At 42.5% G+C, this 15,332-nt stretch overlaps 1 protein-coding gene across 2 annotated transcripts in view; it reads right to left on the bottom strand.

The window, feature by feature from the left end:
• LOC140714854 (monocyte to macrophage differentiation factor-like) overlaps nucleotides 1-14,829 on the bottom strand; it is a 69,163-nt gene extending 54,334 nt beyond the window's left edge. Inside the window, exon 1 of one of the 2 annotated variants that reach the window (XM_073026531.1) lies at nucleotides 14,703-14,829. In XM_073026531.1, coding sequence (XP_072882632.1) covers nucleotides 14,703-14,734 — 32 coding nt within the window. In that variant the 5' untranslated portion in view covers nucleotides 14,735-14,829. Of the gene's footprint in view, nucleotides 1-2,932; nucleotides 3,017-14,702 lie in introns of those variants that run through there. The other variant, XM_073026532.1, reaches the window with a different exon arrangement.
• Between the last annotated feature and the right edge of the window lie 503 nt (nucleotides 14,830-15,332).

Here is a 15,332-nt window from a genome sequence, read left to right as displayed (position 1 = left end):
ATGTTAAGTTCATTTCCCTCCACAGAGCTGCCTGACCTGCTGGGTTCCTCCAGCATCTTAAGTGTTGGTCCAGATTCCAACATCTGTTGGTCCAGATTCCAACATCTTTTGTGATTCCTTGTGTTCTTGTACCACTATTCTCTCTCTCACACACACATACAACCATCAAAACACTTTGATTCGTTTTACCATGAATCTACACTATTGGGTAACTCAGAATCAATAGTTATACTAGCAACGGATATGGGAGGAAACATGCATACTCCACAAGCATAGCACTTGAAATCAGGATTAATCCAGGAACCGTGGAGAAGTGAGGCAGCTGTACCAACCATCGGTTCCCTGTGACACCCATATAATGGCTTCTGATACTACAATAGATAAGATGTATCCATTCATCTGAACGCACCCACATTAAATGATATGGATGAAAGACTTCGAGAGCAAAAAGAAGAGGATGAGAAGAGACAAAGCAACAAATGAAAAGAGTAGATAATGACAGATATAAACAAATTGCAATTTTCTTTGTCCACATGCATGGTGACAACTTTGTTAGACAAGATATAGGAGCAGAAGTAGGCCATTTGGCCTATTGAGTCTGCTTCGCCATTCAATCATGGGCTGATCCAAATCTTCCAGTTATCCCCACTCCCCTGCCTTTTCCCCATACCCTTTGTATCAGCACAATGCACTATAGTAAGATGCCTAGCTAATCTAACAGCACCTCCAAATCCCACCATTACTACCATCAAAAAGGGTAGCAAAACACACAGTGCTAGAGGAACTCAGCAAGTCAGGCAGCATCTATAGAGGGGAATAAACAGTCAACACTTCAAGCTGTGACCCTTCCTCAGTCCAGTATTTTGCGTGTGTTGCTCAAGATTTCCAGCATCTGCAGAATCTCTTGTATTTAGGACAGTGTCTAAGAACACCACCCCCAAGCTGCAAACAAACCAGCCTTGGAAAGATCTCGTTGTTCCTTCAATTGGCTGGTTCTAAATCCTGGAAATGTGTAAAACAAAAGCACAGTGGAGTAATCTTCATGATGAGAACTGCAATAATTCAACATCACCTTAAGGGCAATTAGGGTGGGGAATAAATAATAGTTTTGCCAGTAATACCTGTTTTTCAAAATAAGAAGTTATTTTCTCTCCCAGAACCAAAGTGCAATAAAAGCCCACAGAGACTTTGGAAACAAATCCGTGTGCAAATGATTAATGGTGAAATTTCAAATAGTGAATAGAGGACCATTTATTCATCAGCTGAGGCCTACCTAGTTGGTACCAAGCCAGGCCAGGCAGAGAGAAACTCCCATTTTATCAGCACTGTACTGGAGTGTCAGCCTAGCTTCTCAGGGTCTTTGGACATGGATATGTAGAGATGTTCCCTCTTGTGCAAGAATCTAGAATCAGGGATGAGTGTTTAAACATAGAAAGGAGGTTTGAGTGTCCTTGAAACTTATTCTCCCTTGAAGCATAGTGAAAGAGTATCTTTGCATAGCTTTGAGAAAGAAGTAGGTATGTTTTTGATAGGCATTGTGAGGGCAGAGGTAGGCATAAAGCAGTGAGAGCACACACAGATCAGCCAACTTAGTGAATAATAGAGCTGGTTTGTGGGTCTGAATATTTTCTTCTTCTTAATTCTTACAATCTTATGTTGTTTTTGCATTTGAGACTCTGGAATAAGACTTAATTCCAGAGCTATCTAACAAAAGGTTAAGTGTGTTACAATTTGAAACACGGCCAAGCCCCAAATTACCAGAGCAATAGTTTGTATTGATCATCCCCTTTAGTAGATCAAATGTCCCAAGAGACTTCAGAAGAACAATACTAGAATAATTAGATTTCTTGAGACATATTTAGCAGATGTCCAATAGATTTTCAGAGGGGCAAATGTTAAAAAGGAAAAAAATAAAGCTTTGGGGTTTGACAGACAGAGCAAAAACTGGCTTGCACTGTACTGCGTCTAGTGAAAACACAAATAACCAGCAGCACTTGGCAATAGCATCTTAGAAAAAAATGCTGAGCCTAGACCAGTCTAATTTAGAGTTCTGAGAAGATATTCTCTTTAGAGGGAAGAGCAACTGCATGCAATACCTGCATGAAACAGCGATGCACTCGATGGCACAGTCTACCCTATTTACCATTTTCTGAAAAAAACATTAAACAAAAAAAAAACACTTTGACTCACTGATTTGGATCTAGAAATAGTGAGGTTTACACACCAGGTTTGTTACTTTTCCCAGTGAAACACTGCAATGAACTGACATTGTTAGTTTCAGCACAGTTCCATATTGATCTATAACAGGCATTCAATGTTTTCAGCATAGGGTATCCTAGTACACAGGACAATCTCTTACAGCTATTATGTGACTGGAAGCTGCAATGATGGGAGAGTTCAGTTGACCTTGGGGACATGGTAGAAATTCCATGAAGACTTTCCAAGGCTGGTGCTCAGCACTCTTGCCAGGAGTTGGTCAGGTACATCTCTGTAAGGACATTTAGTCTTGAGAGTGCTTGCACTTTGCTGAAACTTGCACCTGGAGGAAACGTGGCAGAGATCAGAAGAAATCGCTGTGAATAATCGTGAGGTTAGGACAATGATTCCTGTCTTGACCTCCAAGGGCAAAGAATTTGGATCATGCACAAAGTTGTATTTAAAGGTGCTGGTGGTCAGAGATCTCAATGACAACCAGGGTTAGGGTTTAGGGTTAGGGTTTCCAACATTGAGTGTTGGAAAGTTAGATCACATTTTAGTCAGAAACAAGCTCAGTAACAAGATTTTTCTGTGAATATATAAAAACATTTTCTTTTCCAAACCAGTGAGATGGTGTTTAATCTCATGACACAATGTGCACAATGTTTTCTCAGAAAACAACTCAAGTTTTCCTCTTAAAACTAACCAAAAAGCTTCAAAATTTTGGCCTCAATACCTCCTTGTGCATTTTGAACCTCTATTTCTTCACATGCAGACCCCAACCAGTTTGGAATGGCAAAAACAGCTCCTCCACAATCTCAACACGAGTGAATCTGCAGATGCTGGAAATAAATAAAAACACAAAATGCTGGCAGAACTCAGCAGGCCAGACAGCATCTATGGGAGGAGGTAGTGACAACGTTTCAGGTCAAAACCCTTCATCAGGAGTCCTCCACAATCTCTATCAGCACCACGAGGCTCTGTGCTTAGCCCCGTGCTCTACTCACTTTATACTTAGACTGCAAGGCTAAGCACAGCTCCAAAGCCATCCTTAAGTTTGCTGACAACACCGCTGTTGTAGGCCGAATCAAAGGCTGTGATGAATCAGCATATAGGAGGGAGAATGAAAATCTGGTTGAGTGGTGCCACAACAACCTCTCACTCAACGTCAGCAAGACCAAAGAGATGATTATTGACTTCAGGAAGAAACAAGAGACCCATGAGCCAGTCACCATTAGGAGATCACAGACGGAAATGGTCAGCAACTTAAAGTTCTTCTGTGTTATCATTTCAGAGGATCTACCCTCAGCCCGGTAAGTGCCATTATGAAGAAAGCATGGCAGAACCTCTATTTCCTTGGAAGTTTGCAAAGATTCGGCATGACACCTAAAACTTTGACAAACTTCTACAGATGTACAGTGGAGATTATATTGACTGGCTGCATCATGACCTAGTATGGAAACACCAATTCCTTTGAACAGAAAATCCTACAAAAATTAGTGGATACAGTCCAGTCCATCACGGGTAAGCCCTCCCCACCACTGAGCACATCTACACGAGTGTTGTCGTAGGAAAGCAGCATTTATCATCAGGGTACTCACCAACCAGACCATACTCTCTTCTCGCTGCTGCCATTAGGAAGAAGGCACAGGAGCCTCAGGACCCACACCATCAGGTTCAGGAACAGTTATTATCCCTCAACTATCAGGCTCTTGAACCAGAGGAGATAACTTGGCTCAACTTGGGGCATGATACCCATGGGGCCACAAGGTACAACACTTTACAGTACCAGCAACGCAGGTTCAATTCCCACCACTGCCTGTAAAGAGTTTGTACATTCTCCCTGTGACTGCATGGGTTTCCTCTGGGTGCTCCAGTTTCTTCTCACAGTCCAAAGACATACCAGTTGGTAGGTTAATTGGTCATTGTAAATTGTCCCATGATTAGGCTTGGGTTAGATCAGGGGTTGCTAACCTATGGACTCACTTTCAAGGATTCTTCATCTCATGTTCTCGATATTTATTGCTTGTTTATCATTTTTTTTCTTTCTTTGTGCATTGTACAGTTTATTGTCTTTTGTTCAGTTTGTTCGTCCTGTTGGGTGTGGTCTTACATTGATTCTATTGTGTTTCTTGGATATACTGTGTATGCCTGCAAGAAAACGAATCTCAGGGTTGTATATGGTGACATTTGTGTACTTTGATAACACATTTACTGTGAAGTTTTAAGTTTGCCCAACCTGGCCTTACAGCATATGCCCTGTAATCCAGGCAGCATCCTGGTAAACTTCTGCACCTTCTACATCCTTCCTATAAAGGAGAATTAGAACTGAATGTAATACTCCAACGCAGCTTTCCTAACTCCCTTTTTCTTAGCTTCTTAAACTTTGCATATGCTTCCTTTTCTTTCTTGACTAAATTCACCACCTCTCTTGACATCCAAGGTTTGGTGAACTTGCTATGCTTGTCATTTCTTCTTACTGCAACATATCTGTCTTACACTCTGAGCAGTTGATCTTTAAGCACCCTTCACCACATGTCAGATGTGGGCTTACTCATAAACAGATGTTTCCAGTTAACTCTTCATAGTTCCTGCCTAATACTTTATAGTAATTTGTCCTGCTTCAATTTAGTACTCTCCTGCAAGGTCTATACTTACCCTTATCTACAGCTTTCTTAAAACTTAAAGAGTTGTGGTCTCTGTTTCCTAACTGTTCTCACACTGAAAGTTCAATATCCTGGCTCATTACCTGGCACTAGACGCATTTGGACTATCTACATATTGATTTAAGAAACTTTGCTGAATGCTTCTATCAAATTCTGCAGTCTGAACCTCTTGCTGTAAAGAGGTCCCAGTCTATATTGGGGAAATTGAAGTAACCCATTACCTTTCCTAATCTGCCTGAATTCAGCTCCTCAATGTTCTAATGGCTATGGAGGTCTGTGGTATAACTCCATCACAGATTGCCTTCTTCTTAATTTTGAGTTTTACCCATATAGACTATTTGGATGAGCCCTCCATTATGGCCCTCTGAGAGCAGATGTGAAATTGTCCCTGATTAATAGTATAACTATACCCTCTCTTTTACCCCTTCTCTATCTTTTCTAAAATATCAAAGCCTGGAACATTAGACACCCATTCCTGTCCCTTTCTCAACCTTTTTATTATTTTTCTTAAAGAGAAACAATCAATTGCCATGAAGTTACACTTAATATTTCCAATACATCAATCAGACTCGGCATCCATCCATTGGCACTGTCACTTTACTCATTGATCAATATGAATCGATGTTAACTCAACTTCAACATCCTCCAGTCATCTCTGAGCATTTCTGCTTTTTATTGGGTTTATTTCTCAGCCAATTCAATCCAAGCTTGTTCAATTTACAATAGTACCAGAGGTCATTAGTAGTGCTAATGAAAAAAAATGTAGAGTTAAACAAATGCAGGAATAGGAACTCTTTCAAATGATAATGTATGTATGCTTCTCAAATCATTCAGTTAAAAATGTACTTTAACCCAAATTATAGCTGACCTGGAAGTGTTTGATGTATAACAGGTTTCCTTTCCATTTGACCTTTGCTTTACCTATCTTGAACTCTGCATAGACGGTCCCAAGTCTAGCTGCAAGAGCAGGGTTGGGCATGGGGCAAGCAACCCCATCCCATAAAAACACAGTGCTACAGAAATGCCAACAGAAGCTCCAAAGACCTCAACCCTGGAAGAAGAAGGATCTTTGAGAAGATGGGCTACACCTGGGAACAACTTGAAAGACTAGTTCAGGATTGAGGGTGCTAGCAAGCTGCTGGTAGCGGCTCAGTAGGGGTGATGGGCTTAAGTAAGTATCTATCTTGGAAAGTATCTGATGGAACAATGTCAAGAACATAAGAGATTCTGCAGATGCTGGAAATCCAGAGTAACACACACACAAAGCTGGAGGAGTTCAGTAGGTCAGGCAGCATCCATGGAGAGGAATAAAGAGCAGATATTTCGGGCTGAGACCCTTTTTCAAACAAGGGAGCTCAACTTTGCTGTAGGAGTCCTGAGCTATACCCACTCAGGGAGTATTTGGTGAGATAATATTGATCAAATCTTATTCTGAATCTAACTTGGGCAATGTGGAATTGTTCTGCTCCTTCATCAATATTCCTGCCACTCTGCTCATTGAGGCTACGTATAGGGAGTTACTGCAACTTCTTTGCACCTCGTCAACAGTAGCTCTCTGTGTGATTTGTGTGTGAGACATAAACCGTGCAGTGATTAATAAATTGTCCCTCCAGCACTAATGAAGCTTACTTGTTGACAGAAACAAGCTATGCACAAGGGATTCACTGTCATTATATAAAAGAAACACCAACAGTAACATTTTAAAACCTGTCTATTAAGTATTAGTTGTGAAATTGCTCACCAATACTGATTACTGAAGATTTTTTCTTGATGATAGTCCAGTCTTCTTTTAAAGTCAAATAATTAATTATACAATAATGTTCTCGGATTTAAAATTTTAACCCTGACACAAGACTCCAGTGGTTTTTCCCCCTAATTATCCTGACATCATGATAGCAATAATGTGCAGCTCCACGTGCCTTGGTCTTGATGTTCAAAAACGCAGTAGGTGAACAGAGAACAATCAGGTCATTCATATGGTTTCATCAGAGCCCACACAGTTTATTACTTGCCAAGTCTTGGTGGGAGGGAGGATATGAGAGAAGAAAGGGGCTTGTTTTGCTGTATTTGTTGTGTTCTGTGTTGTTCTGCCAAGCATGATGGGCATGCTATGTTGTCACCAGAATGTGTGGCAACACTTGTGGGCTGCCACCAGCACAGCCTTAGGTGTGTTGGTAATCAACACAACCACATTCCACTGTATATTTCAACGTAAATGTGATAAATATGAATCTGATTTGAGGTCAAGGGGAAAATGTACAAACTCCTCACAGGCACTGGCAAGAATTGAACCCCAATATCACAGCTGGTGCTGTAAGCGTTATGCTAACCACTAACTACCATTCCACCCTGGATGACAGATCTACGAGCCTAACATCAGTAGTAGCCTAGCTAATGGGAAAAAAAAACTTTGAGGGGCAGGATTAGTGACTATTTGGGAAGCCAAGGACTAATCAAATATATCTAGTATGGCTATGTCAAGGGCATATCTACTCTGACCAATCTGAATGAATTTTTTAAGGAAGTAACAAAGTATATTGATGAGAGCCAAGGAGTAGATGTTTATTACATGGATTTCAGTAAGGCTTTTGACACGGTCCCAATTGGGAGAATGGTCCAAACAGTCCATGGAAACCAGGGCCAGTTGGCAAATTGAATCCAAAATTAGCAACAGGAGACAGAGGGTTATAATAGAGGGTTGTTTTGTGATTGGCTGCGAGGGACCTGTGGTGATCTGTAGGTATTGGTGCTAAGATCCCTGATGTTTGGAGTAAATGCCAATGCAGATGTTGGCAGGTTCATAGATGAGACAAAATTGAGTGAAGTTGACCACAGTGTAAAAGTGGTCTTATTGTCTTTGTTAGAAAGCTGATCATTAGTTTTTTTTATTGATTGCTGTATCTCTCTGCCTAACTCTTTCCAGTTTGGTATATTCTGTGGTCCTTCTTCCTATGGACCAAATATCTTCCAATTTCCCTTCACTGAATAACTTGTTACAGTTTTGCCTATTTGCTTAATTTATCAATGCCGCTCAACAATTTTCTGTTCTGTTCTAATCTACATTATCTACTAACTTTTAGTAGTGCAGCCTAACTTTTTATTCCAGCCCCATTGTCAAGCTATTTCATTAGCCTTTATGAGTACTTCAAACATATTTGAATTTTGAATTCAATCATCCTGTATGTTTTGTATCAACATAAAGAATTGAATAACCTTGTAAAGTGATAGCCAAAACTGAAGAACAATAAACCACCTTGAAGGATTTCCCCTTTGCTGATGACTGTATATTCAATGCAGGAAATTTGGGCAATTTTGCCAATGCCTGACATAACCTTAGCCTCACAATTATCACGAAGAAAATGGTGGTCATCCACTAACTCGAAGCAAACATCCCAGACACAGAATGAAACATCCAGTGAATATGCAGAGGCTTTCAGCAGCGGTCAAGTTCACATACCTTGACAGCACTCGATCAAGATCAGTCAACATTGATGATGAAGTCAACAACAGGGCAGCGAAAGCCAGCTCTACTTTTAGAAGAGGAATCAGTCCACCACAGACCGAGCTGAATGTGTATTGTGCTGTTATCATATGCACTTTTAAACAGCAGCCTGTTGTAGGTATTACTATTGTCCAGGTGATCCAAGGTCAAGTGGAGAGCCAATGAGATTTCATCTGCTGTAGACCTATTGTGGCATTAGACAAACTGCAGCAGGTTCATGTCCTTGTTTATTGATTAGCTCAGTGTTCAACACAATCATACTCTGAGTTCTAATTAATAAGCTCCAAAACATGGGCCTCTGTACCTCCATCTGCAAATGAATCCTTGACTTCCTCATCAGGAGATCACAGTCTGTGTGGATCAGAAACAGCATCTCCACTTCACTGACAATCAACACTGATGCACCTCAAGGATATGTGATTAGCCCACTGCTCTACTCTCTCTACACCCATGACTGTGTGGCTAGGTACAACTCAAATGCCATCTATAAATTTACTGATGACATAACTATTGTTGGCAGAATTTCAGATGGTGATGAGGAGGCGTATAGGAGCAAGAAAGATCAGCTGGTTGTGTGGTGGCACAGCAACAGCCTTGCACTCAGTATCAGTAAGACCAAAGAATTGATTGTGGACTTCAGGAAGGGGAAATTGAGGGAACACACACCAGTCCTCATCGAGGGTTCAGTAGTGGAAAGGGTGAGCAGTTTCAAGTTCCTGGGTGTCATTATGTCTGAAGATCTATCCTGAGCCCAACATATTGATTACAAAGAAAGCACAACAGTGGCTATGTTTCATTAGGAGTTTGAGGAGATTGGTATGTCATCAAAGACTCTCACAAATTTCTAAAGATGTACTGTGGAGGCCATTCTAACTGATTGCATCACCATCTGATACGGAGAGAACAATGCAGAGGATCTGAAAAAATCTGCAGAGGGTTGTAAACTCAGCCAGCTCCATCATGGGCACTAGCCTCTCCAGCATTGAAGACGCCTTCAAAAGTGATGCCTCAAGAAAATTGTATCCATCATTAAGGATACACATCATCCATGACATGTCATCTTTGCATTGCAACCATCAAGGAGCTTAAAGGCACAAACTCAACATTTCAGGAACAGCTTCTTCCCTCCGCCATCGATTTTCAAATGGGCAATGGTCACCACCTCACTATTTTTTTGCTTTCTTTTTGCAAAACTTTAATTTAATTTTCTTATTTTAATTTATAGTTTAAAAATATGCATGGCAAGGTACTGCTGCTGCAAAAGAACAAAATGCACAATATATGCCTGTGATATTAAATCTGATTCTAATTCATGGCTAAAATTAACTCTTGTCTGAGCAAGGACCTGGACCCAATGCAATTTGTCTATTGCCACAACAAGTCTACAGCACACGCAATCTCACTGACTCTCCATTAGGCTTTAAAGCATCTATACAACTGCAAAACAGATGTCAGGCTACAATATCTTCAAAGAATTCCAACAGATTTCTCAGGCAAGATTTGCCCTTAAGGAAACCATGCTGACTTTGACCTATTTTATCATGTGCCTCCAAGTACTCTGAAACATCTCAGAGGATCTAATCTCCATCCTGCACAGCGATGCAATCATGAAGAAGGCACACCATCACCTCTATTTCATTAGGAGTTTGAGTATGTCACTAAAGATTCTTGCTCATTTTATAGATGTACTGTGGAGAATATTCTGACTGATTGCTTCAGACTGGTATGGAGCCTCCAAAGCAATGGATCACTAGAGGTTGCAGAGGCTTATAAATTCAGCTGCTCATCACATGCAAAACCCTCTCAGACACTGAGGGCATCTTCAAGAGGCAGTGCCTTAAGATGACGGCATCCATCATTAAAGACCCTCACCATCCAGCACATGCTCTCTTCAAGCTACTCCCATCAGGCAGGAGGTACAGTAGCCTGAAGACTCACACTTAACACTTTAACAACAGCTCCTTCGCCATCATTTTTCTGAATGCTCTAAGAACCCCTGAACATGGACTCACTTGTCTTCTGCACTATTTATTATTGTAACCGACAGTAGTTGTTCTGTGTTGCGCTGCACAGCTACTACAAAACAACACATTTCATCACATCTGTCTGTGATACTAAACCTGATTCTGGTTCTGAAAATGGGCAAATGTTTGCTCTCTCATACATGGTCATGTTATCAATAATAAATGCACTGTGCTCAGTCTGAGTTAACAACCAAACATCATACTCAAAAGGGTGTGTTTACATTGGAAGTAGAGCAGAAAAAGTTCACAAGGTTGATTGCTGCGTTGAAGTGATGATGTAAGACAGCAGCTATACTTTATTAGGACTTTAAAGAGATTTGGCATGTCAACAAATACACTCAAGAACTTTTATAGTTGTACCATGGAGAGCATTCTAACAGGCTGCATCACTATCTGGCATGGAGGCGCTACAGCACAGGGCCGAAAGAAGCTGCAGAAGGTTGTGAATCTAGTCAGCTCCATCTTGGGCACTAGCCTACAAAGTACCCAGGACACCTTTAGGGAGCGGTGTCTCGGAAAGGCAGCGTCCATTATTAGAGACCTCCAGCACACAGGGCATGGCCTTTTCTCACTGTTACCATCAGGTAGGAGATACAGAAGCCTGAAGGTACACACTCAGCGATTCAGGAGCAGCTTCTTCCCCTCTGCCATGCAATTCCTAAATGGACTTTGAAGCTTTGGACACTAACTCAATTTTTTAATATACAGTATTTCTGTTTTTACACTTTTTTTAACAATCTATTCAATATACATAATTGATTTACTTTTTTATTATTAAGTTTTATTTTATTTATTATTTTTTCTCTCTCTGCTAGATTATGTATTGCATTGAACTGCTGCTGCTAAGTTAACAAATTTCATGTCACATGTCCATGATAATAAACCTGATTCCGATTCTGATACTGATTCTGATGAAAAAGGGTTGAGAAGATTAGACCTTTATGACTCGAAGTGATTTCATTGAACTATTAGGTTCTGAGAGGGATTGGCGAGGTGAATGCTGGGTAATTATGGGGCAGAGTCTCAGAATAAGGGGTTGCCCTCTTCAGATAGAAACAGGGATGTCAGAAGATTGTGATTACAGATTGTCCCTGAGTTACGAACATCCGACTTACTGACAACTTGTACTTACGAAACGAGGAAGGAGAATGCTGTCCACCATTTTAAGTTGGATCCCGACGCCATCCGCCATCTTAAGTCGTTGCCGTTGACACTGTGTTGAGTGCTTAACTTTGTATTTGGCTTAAAATTTTCTTAGTAAGATTCACCCTGACACCGCACCCCCTCCCCCGTTCCGGTCGGCTGGTGGTGCAGTGAGATCAGCGCCAGGCTGGAGAACGGAGGTTTCCGAGTTCGATCCAGTGACAGACTGCTCCCGTGCCGGGGTGATGTCAATCCAGTGACTCCTGTACCATCCGTGCCGGGTTGATGTCGAGCTTGCAACTTGACCTCGTTAAAAAAAAACACTGCCACCTCCAGTTTAAATTCCCACGTGGAATATTGTGGATGATCAAATACCCAAACCCAGAACAGCCCCCACTTGTCCCATTCAGCCTGTCTCAGTGCAGTGGTCATTAGGACCCAGTGGAGCTCAGGACCTGCTGCCCGCAGTGTTTCTGTTCCGTTGATGGTGTGCGGTGGTCCTTAAGACTCAGCAGACCTCGGGAGCCAGTGGAGGTCGGGACCCGACGCCCGCAGTGTTTCTGTTCCATTGACGGGAAGCGATCGCGATTGAAAATAAAGTGGAAATAATAAAGCGTTTGGAAAGAGGTGAAATGCCATCGGTCATTAGAAAAGCGTTAGGCTACAGTCGGTCAATGATCGGAACAATTTTAGAGGATAACGGATAAAGTGAGAATAATGGAGCATGTGAAAAGCCCTGCCCCGATGAAAGCTACAATTATTACTAAACAACGCAGTGGTTTAATTATTGGAATACATATGTTTCTTAAGTGTTTTATATGCATAGAAAGGTAAAATATATACTATGTACTAAGACAAACGTTTGACTAACTGATGCTAAATAATACCGGATGTACTTGTTCCGACTTACGTACAAATCTGACTTAAATACGGACTCAGGAATGGAACTCATACGTAACCCGGGGATTGCCTGTATTTAGAATTCTCAGCTCCAGTGAGCTCTGGAAGTAGAGTCACTGAACATGTTTAAGACGTGTACTGACAGACTTTTAAAACTACAACAGAATCAAGGGATTATGAAAAGAGGAAAGTGGTTTTGAAACAAGAATAGGTAAGAAGGGAGAACAGACTTGACAGTCAAATTGGTCTTTTTTGCAACTTGCTTCTTGTATTATCATCACTCAGATAATGTGAAAACAACTAGAAAATTGGAAACCAGAAATAAAATAAGTTAGCCTAGAAACACAGTAGTGAACTATAAACAAATAGTTTCAATGCAAAAGGTCTTTCACAAGCTGCCACGTCTGCACTGTTAAATGCTAATGAAGTGATCAATTACAGTCCAAGGTACTCTCAGCATTTTATTATCCAACTGCCTTGGCTTTATCACTAAATCATCAAAATATCCAACACACCTCAAACCAGATTTCTCCTATTCCAATAACATCATCACTATCCAAAAGTTCAAAGTAATTTATTATCAAAGTATGTATATGGTACCTGCGTTTCATTTTCTTGCGGGCATTCAGAGTGTTTAAGAGACACAACAGAACCAATGAAAGACCACACCCAACAGTGCAAACAAACAACCAATGTGCAAAAGACAACAAACTGTGCAAATACAAAAATAATAAAAGAAATAATAATAAATACTGAGAACATGAGATGAAGAGCCTTCAAAGTGAGTCCATAGATTGTGGGAACAGTTCAATGAGGGGAAGAGTGAAGTTAGCATCTCAGGTTCAAAGCCTGATGGCTGAGGGAATCAAATTCAGGTTTAATATCACTGGCATATGTTGTGAAATGTGTTGTTTTGCGGCAGCAGTACATGCAATACCTAATATTAAAAAATGATTGATTGCTATGTATATATGAATTAAATTAAATAAGTAGTGCAAAAAGAGAGGAAAAAATACTGAGGTAGTGTTCATGGGTTCATTGTTTATTCAGAAATCTGATGGTGGAAGGGAGGAAGCTGTTCCTGAAAGGTTGGGTGTGTGTCTTCAGGCTCCTGTACCTCCTCTTAGACGATAATAATGAGAAAAGGACATGACCAGGGTGATGGGGTTAATGACGGATACCGCCTGTTTGAGGCATCACCCTTTGAAGACGTCCTCAATGCTGGGCAGGCCAGTGCCCATGATGGAGCTGGCCCAGTTTACAAATTACTGCAGCTTTTTCCAGTCCTGTACCTCCTTTGTGATGGCAACATTGAGAAGAGAGCTAGGCCTGGATATCGGGTGTCTTTGATAATGGACGCTCCTCAACGTCATGAATCAATCTTCTCCACCCCACAGTTCACTCTTGATACCCCTTCTCCCTGCAGATACCTCCCCTCCCCACTATCTCCTACGGATCACCCCTCCCTCCTCTCCCCAGATCATACACTCTCCTCCTCTCCCCCACAGATCACATCTCCCCTTGGCTCCCCAGATCACACTCTCCCTCCTCACCCCCACAGATCAGCCCTTCCCTCCACTCCCCAGATTATTTCCTCCCGCCTCTCCCGATCATCCCCTCCCTTCTCTTACCCAAGATTACTCCTCCCTCTTCTCCCCACAGATCTCCCTCCCTCCCTCCTCAACCCCATGGATCTCCCTCCCTCCTCTCCCCCACGGATCTCCCTCCCTCCTCAACCCCACAGATCTCCCTCCCTCCCTACTCCCCCCCCAAGGATTTCCCACCCTCCCCCCTCCCCCCTGGATCTGCCTCCCTTCCTCCTCTCCCCCACGGATCTGCCTCCCTCCCTCCTCAACCCCACGGATCTGCCTCCCTCCCTCCTCAACCCCACGGATCTCCCTCCCTACTGCCCCCCAAGGATTTCTCACCGTCCTCCCTCTCCCCCACGGATCTCCCTCCCCCCCTCCGCCACGGATCTGCCTCCCTCCCTCCTCTCCCCCACGGATCTGCCTCCCTCCCTCCTCAACCCCACAGATCTCCCTCCCTCCCTCCTCAACCCGACGGATCTCTCTCCCTCCCTCCTCTCCCCCACAGATCAGCCCCTCATCCTCTCCCCCAGAGATCATCCTCCCTCCTCTCCCTCAGAGATCACTCCCCTTCCTTTCTTCCCACGGATCCCGTCTCTCCTGTACAAAGCCATTTCCTTAAGATTCTGCTGGGCATACTGGCAGCCAAGAAATGAAGTTTTTTTATGGCCATGTTGGCCCCCACCTGATCTGTGACATCGGGTTGAAGTAGCCCATAGCGGTCGGTGGCAGCCCAGTCACCGCGTCCAAACCGTTGCTGCCGAGAGTTCACAGCCTCCCGGCTCTTGTCCGGCAGCTCGCCGCCTCAGCACTGCGCATGTCTGCTGCAATCAGCCGGGCGCGCCTGCGCTGGGGGTGGCCAGAGAGCGTGCGCAATGCGCGCGAGTAATGGCGAAGCGGCTTCCCGCCATCAGGGAGGTGGTGGGGCACGGACTTACTGACCGGTTGCTTTGATCGTCTCGCCATATATAAGTACCAATCATCTATAATTTTAGGAGCATCAATTTCCACTTTCGACTCTACTTATGCTAATATAAGCCATTGCATTTTGACCAGCTTACCTTTCTGTCTTAATTTATTTCAAACTGGTGAAAGCAGGTTCAGAGGCAACTTTAATTGAAAGGATAGCTTTATTTGGCTCTGAAGAGAGTGTGTGAATTATGGAGAGCTAGAGGACCGCCCACACCAATAATAAACCCCTTTGATGCTTTATGATTCCAGGTTGAAGCCACTGAAAGTGAAGGTGCAGTTACACTAAGCTGCTATGAATATTTATTAAATTTTAGCCTTTATTGCAATGGAACGAATGTATTAA

The sequence above is a fragment of the Hemitrygon akajei genome, chromosome 22 (genome assembly GCF_048418815.1).
Source record: "Hemitrygon akajei chromosome 22, sHemAka1.3, whole genome shotgun sequence".
NCBI classification, from domain to species: Eukaryota; Metazoa; Chordata; class Chondrichthyes; order Myliobatiformes; family Dasyatidae; genus Hemitrygon; species Hemitrygon akajei.
This window is presented reverse-complemented; position numbering and strand designations above follow the sequence as displayed.